The sequence below is a fragment of the Solanum verrucosum genome, unplaced genomic scaffold, assembly GCF_900185275.1.
Source record: "Solanum verrucosum unplaced genomic scaffold, falcon-dt-bn FXZP01000273.1, whole genome shotgun sequence".
Classification (NCBI taxonomy): domain Eukaryota; kingdom Viridiplantae; phylum Streptophyta; class Magnoliopsida; order Solanales; family Solanaceae; genus Solanum; species Solanum verrucosum.
Window position 1 is genome coordinate 351,086 of NW_026020163.1, and position 5,453 is coordinate 356,538.

Consider the following 5,453-nt stretch of genomic DNA (forward strand, 5'->3'; position numbering starts at 1 on the left):
TTTAAATATTATTTTTTCAACTTAACTAATTGATGTCCAAAAACCTATTAATGTCTTGTTTCTTATATAAACTTTTATGTGTTCAAGAACTACATCAACTAAGTTCTTAGACTTTATCTAACTTCTTACCTTCTTCAATGCATAAGCTGAATTAATTGGAAAATAGATATTTGGAATATGTCACTTTCTTTGAAAAGAAAGGTGACACCACAATTAATACTTTACATATTAGCATGCCTTAGGCAATTATGAACATTAGCTAACATGCAACAACCCCTTCTGAATACTTTTCAAAACTTGATATTTTCCTTTAAACATATTAATGATAGGCAGTATCATCACTCAATTAATAGCATGGACACACTAAAAATGAGAAGAAGAAAAAAAAAGCGCTTGAATACATATCAATCATTTTAAGTCCACCATCGATAGCTGAAAAGAAAAAGAAGCTAAATTGGATGAAACGGTACTAGTAATGGTATGAGGCCTTTTGGAAAAAAATTGTGCGTATAGTACAATATTACACCATGTTAAAAGTATCGTTGTGATGTTTTAGCCCAATACTTCCTTTTATCTAAAAAAAGAAAAGAGTTATTTGGACTTTTGAATGGCAACACACACATTTACACAACATAATAAAAGGACCTAACCACTTAGGCTCATACTAAAGTAGTCCACAAAAGCAGCTGATAAAGTCCTAACATTCTATTCCTTTCACAGAACATAATGGACAATGGAAATTTTATGTACAGTTTAGGTTATAATGTTACATCAGATGAATCTGAATCTATCTTTTTTACACACCAAAATATGGCAACCCATTCTCTTCTTTTTCAAGTGCCAAAAAGAATCCACCTATCTGCTTTGCTATTTCCATTGTCAATCCTTTTCATCATTAGAATGTGCACAGCATTGCCCTACCTTATCATTTTGAATATGGTCTTCTATTCATGCGAGCAAATACACTTTGAACGCGTTTCCGATAGTGCCTGAAAACAATTCAAGAAAATGTAGTCATTGTCTGTATAGAAGTGAGAAATTTGAACAGAAGGAATCCCCTTTTGTTGCTCATTGTGATTAGTTTTGGGATATACCTTGACTTGTGTCTCTAGTTCTTTGATGTAGTCAGCTGCAAAGTCCAACATATCCGCCGTGTTTGTTTGCTGCAAAGAAATTGAAATTGGAAAACAAGAAAAAGAAAAGAATAAGAGAAGCAAATTTCAACTGAATCATATTCTATGTTGCTCGGACTCTCCAAAAATGTTGACGCACTCATGTTGGATCTTCCAGAAATGCACTGCTTTTGGATGATCCGACATGCACCCGTGGGCCTTTTTGAAGAGTCCGAGCAACATTCATATTTTGGGCACCGTAAGTTAAGATTACCTTATCCATATTGGGGACAAGCTCTTGCAGCTTCCTCATTCTTTCGCTTATTCGTGTTCTTCTTACCTAAGATAAGTAACAATTGAATCAGTACTTGCTTAGCCTATCTTTCAGGGATAAAAAGACAACTTGATTTAACTGATTTGTGATCTAGATTGAATATAAGAGAACTAGATTTTTTACTAGTGTGAGTTGTGTACCCTTTCGGCGATGCTACGAGGATGAGTGGCACAGCCTCTCTTTGCTCTGACTTTACATGGTACTGAATCTTGCAAGAGCTTCTCCATGGCGGATAACTCCGCTGATGTTTGAGGTAAACTCAAATGAGACAATAGAGTGGGAGGGCGAGCTCGACCTTCACTACTCTGATTACCAAAACCATGTATGCATGAGATTAATCAGGCATAAAGACAACATCAATAATAACAATAACGACTACGACTACTACTACTACTCAATCCCAAACTAATTGAGTAGGTCATATGAAGATGCAATTTTTTAGACCTGTTTCATTTCAATACAGGCGGTAAAAGAATGACAAATGTGATTATAAGTATAATACCTGATTATCAGATGCATTTCCATTGGAGAATGATCCGGCCTCATCATCTTCTGGTACTTGTAGGAAATCATCAGTCAAAATTTGTGAATCATCCCAAGAAGGCATGGGGAAACCTGCCATGTAACTCTCATCACTTTTATGGCCTTTACCAAAACATTCGTCGCCTCGTCTGCTCTCTTCTATGCTTTTAGCTCCAAATTCAGAGATTGGAGCTAATAGCCCCGAAGAAGTAGGTTGTCCGGATGGGAGAGCCGTTTGACTACTAAACCTGCTTGGATTGGAAAATGATGCTTCTCCAGCAGCATTAGTACCACTACCAGCTCCATAATTCCCTATGCCTCTCAATGCACCATAGTCTGTCAATTGCTGAAAAAGATTTAGTAACAAACTCAAAACACTAATGTCAGATCAAAACAATGGAAATGATCACAAACTTAGTAGCTCTGATTGGCTACCTGACTTTTCACCTTATTGGTGAGGATTCGATTCTCCACCTTGTAGTCCCCTCCCCCTTTTTCTAAAAAAGAAAACATCCCAAGAGAACCTACTTTTTCTTTCTTCCCTTGCCAAAGTATAATATAAGAATATCCCAGCAAAACAATAGTCTATGTTGTTCTTCTAGCTAATATCTACAAAGTTCATAAGGGAAGACTTGCATAGATATGATATCACTACCAATAAGATTTTCGTCTGTACAAAACAGTTGATGAGTAGTTCGTGGCAAAAATTGATGACACGCCTCGTTTCTCTTCTAAAACCAATTTAGCTATCTCCAATGACTATGACAAGTATGCATATGTAATTAATTTTCTAGAGCATAGCTTAAAATAGAATCTTGGCTCAATCCACACAACGCAAAATTCAAAATAAACATTTAAACGAATAAACGAGCTTAAAATGAATCTCCTCGTAAAAACAAAAACAATCCCTTCATCTGAATGTAGCCCATTAGTCAAGATAATAAGAATAATCAATACCAAAGATATTTAACCAAGACAATGCATACCATTTTCAATATTGACTTGTGCAAAGAATCCAGCAGGCGAACTGTTATAACGAGTAAGATTTGAGTTACTACTACCAGTACCAAATCCACCATCCATTTTCGTCTGGTTCAAACGATTATATCTGCCAAAGTTATCCATTCCTGAAGTAAAGTCTGTTGAATTGTGATTTTGTTGAGCTTGAGTTTGATAATTCATCTGTGAAGTCAAAGAATAATCACTATTCTGCTGAGTAATTTCTTGTTTCACAGGTGCAACGAACTGTGAATTCTGACTCTGTTGTTCTTGGCATTGGTAATTCATTTGCTGCTGTTGAGCTTCGTGTTCTTGTTTCATAGGAGCTACAACTTCAGATCTAACATCCATATTGCTCATGGGATTTTGATGAATTTGCTGACTATCATCAATTAGGCCATCTGGATTCGAATCTTGGGGACCAATATTAGCTACAAATCTATCAAAAACTTGCTTTATACCACTATTCGAAGCGCGAGGATTGAGCAACTGATCAAAATCATCTCTTGCATAACCACAGTTCCCACTCCCACCAGAAACATCAGCTGGATTATTACTACTCAATAAGCTGGTAAAATAAGAACTTGGTGCGGATCGATATCGAGTTAAACCAGAAGTCATCTGTTGCTGCTGATGACTTCTATCATCCATACTTTTCTCACTTCAAACACCTAAAAGAATTCTCCTTTATCAAGACAACAACTACTACTACTACGCCTAAATCTCAAACAAGTTTGAAATCAGTTATCTGAATCCTCACTATCCGTGTCGCTCCATTTAAGAATTCTCCCTCCACACACCCAAAAGAATGCTTTTTTATCAGAAAAAAAGAACAAAATGACACTGTATGCAGCTCAGATCCACAGCCTAGAATACCAAATATTAAATTACAGAAAATCTAAAAAAAAAAAACTTTTTAATAATGTCTATACATAAAGTGTTACCTACCAGCTTTAAATCTTGAATCCCCTTATGTATACAACAAATACCAAAACCATTCTCAATTCCATCAAAAAAATCAAAACCTCAAACCTCAAAATTCTCTTTCAGACCTTTTATCAAACAAATAGTAAACTTTTCAAGAACCCCATAAACAAAAAACCCAAAAGCTCAAATCTTTCAACTATGTGAGCAAAATTAAAAGACACCCACTAAAATTCAAGAATCAAGAACACAAATTCATATGCAAAATAGTACTAAAATTATAGCTAAGAATTGAAAAAAAAGTGAGCTAAAAAGCAACAGAAACAAGAACAAGGTAAGTTTATCAGAAAAGGGATAAGATTGAAAATGAAATTAGCCACTACTATATATATAAAAAATTGATTCTTGACACTAGAAATACAAACAGCAAAAAAACAGAGTACACTAAAAGCAATTTGCTGATTATTTTTTTTCAATTTTTTTGCTTTGAGAAAATGGATATGGTGGTGGCAGTAGGAGGAGGAAGAAGAAATATACCCCTGGTGGGGGTGGGGGTGGGGTGGAGGGTAGGGGGTGTAAGGGGAAAAAAGTACAGAGCCAATGAGAACAGCAGCAACAGAGAGATCTGGGATGTTATTTTTGTTATATTCTATTTTTAGCACTATATATGATGAAGTATTTATTGTATATATTTGTTTTAACATATTAATTGTAACCTTATTTAATTAATTTGGAGATATTTCTTGTTGTGAAATGAATAGGATTCCTCGACTTTTAACTGGAGATCTCGAGTTTTTCAAAAAAATAAGAGATCTTGAGTTTGAGTTTGCAAATTCCTCATCTTTTAACTAGAGATTTAAAGTTTGAGTTCGCTAATTTCTCGATTTTTAGTTAGAAATCTCAAGTTGAGTTCGCAAATTCCTCGGCTTTTAACAAGTTCGAGTTCTACAAATGAAAAAAATATATAAAAGAGAGTGCTTCTTTTCTTTAATGAATCTTATAATGGCGTGAATTTGAATTAGACAAAGATTCAATGGGATATCGAATGCGAGATAAAAAAAAAATGTTGGGCTTTATTGTTTTTTTGCAAAAGCTTTATTGAGAATTTTTAATGAAAGTTTATTTTTCTTTTTAACTTTCTAAAGTAAGCTTTAAATAGTCAGAAGCTAAATATAATAATTTTTTTTGATGACCAAACTAAATATAAATTTAAAAAAATTACAATATTGTATGACTAAAAAGATTGTGATGGAAGAAAAAAATATTTGATTCTTCAAATAATTATATTATAATAATATATAATAGGGAAAGTAGTTAATTTATCATTTATTTATTTTTAAAGGAGAATAATTCATAATTTAAACAATTTTGTCTATGTACAAATTTTGGACCACATTTTTAGTTGACCCCTAAGCCCTCAAAAGGGAAAAGAAAGAAACAAATCCTTGTAGTTTTAGGGAAATTATTTTTGACTGAATGAAGTTGAAAGAATTGACAAATCAAGATATTTTAACTGAAAAACAGTTGAAAATTACAAATAGATTTAAGAGAAATCCATTTAG

General features: G+C 33.7%; 1 protein-coding gene across 2 annotated transcripts; it reads right to left on the reverse strand.

Annotated features, from left to right (window-relative positions):
- Window positions 1–724: 724 nt before the first annotated feature.
- On the reverse strand, window positions 725–4,440 carry LOC125828495 (transcription factor bHLH122-like). 2 transcript variants are annotated; one of them, XM_049507789.1, is made up of 7 exons: window positions 3,916–4,440; window positions 2,955–3,757; window positions 1,949–2,304; window positions 1,587–1,751; window positions 1,387–1,452; window positions 1,095–1,163; window positions 725–989 (listed from the first exon to the last, which is right to left on the reverse strand). In XM_049507789.1, the coding sequence occupies exons 2-7, from the start codon at window positions 3,616–3,618 to the stop codon at window positions 945–947; spliced, it is 1,365 nt and encodes a 454-aa protein (XP_049363746.1). In that variant the 5' UTR covers window positions 3,619–3,757; window positions 3,916–4,440; the 3' UTR covers window positions 725–944. The 2 variants fall into 2 exon arrangements, with proteins under 2 accessions (XP_049363746.1, XP_049363748.1); XM_049507791.1 differs by having other exon boundaries at window positions 2,955–4,440.
- Window positions 4,441–5,453: the final 1,013 nt, after the last annotated feature.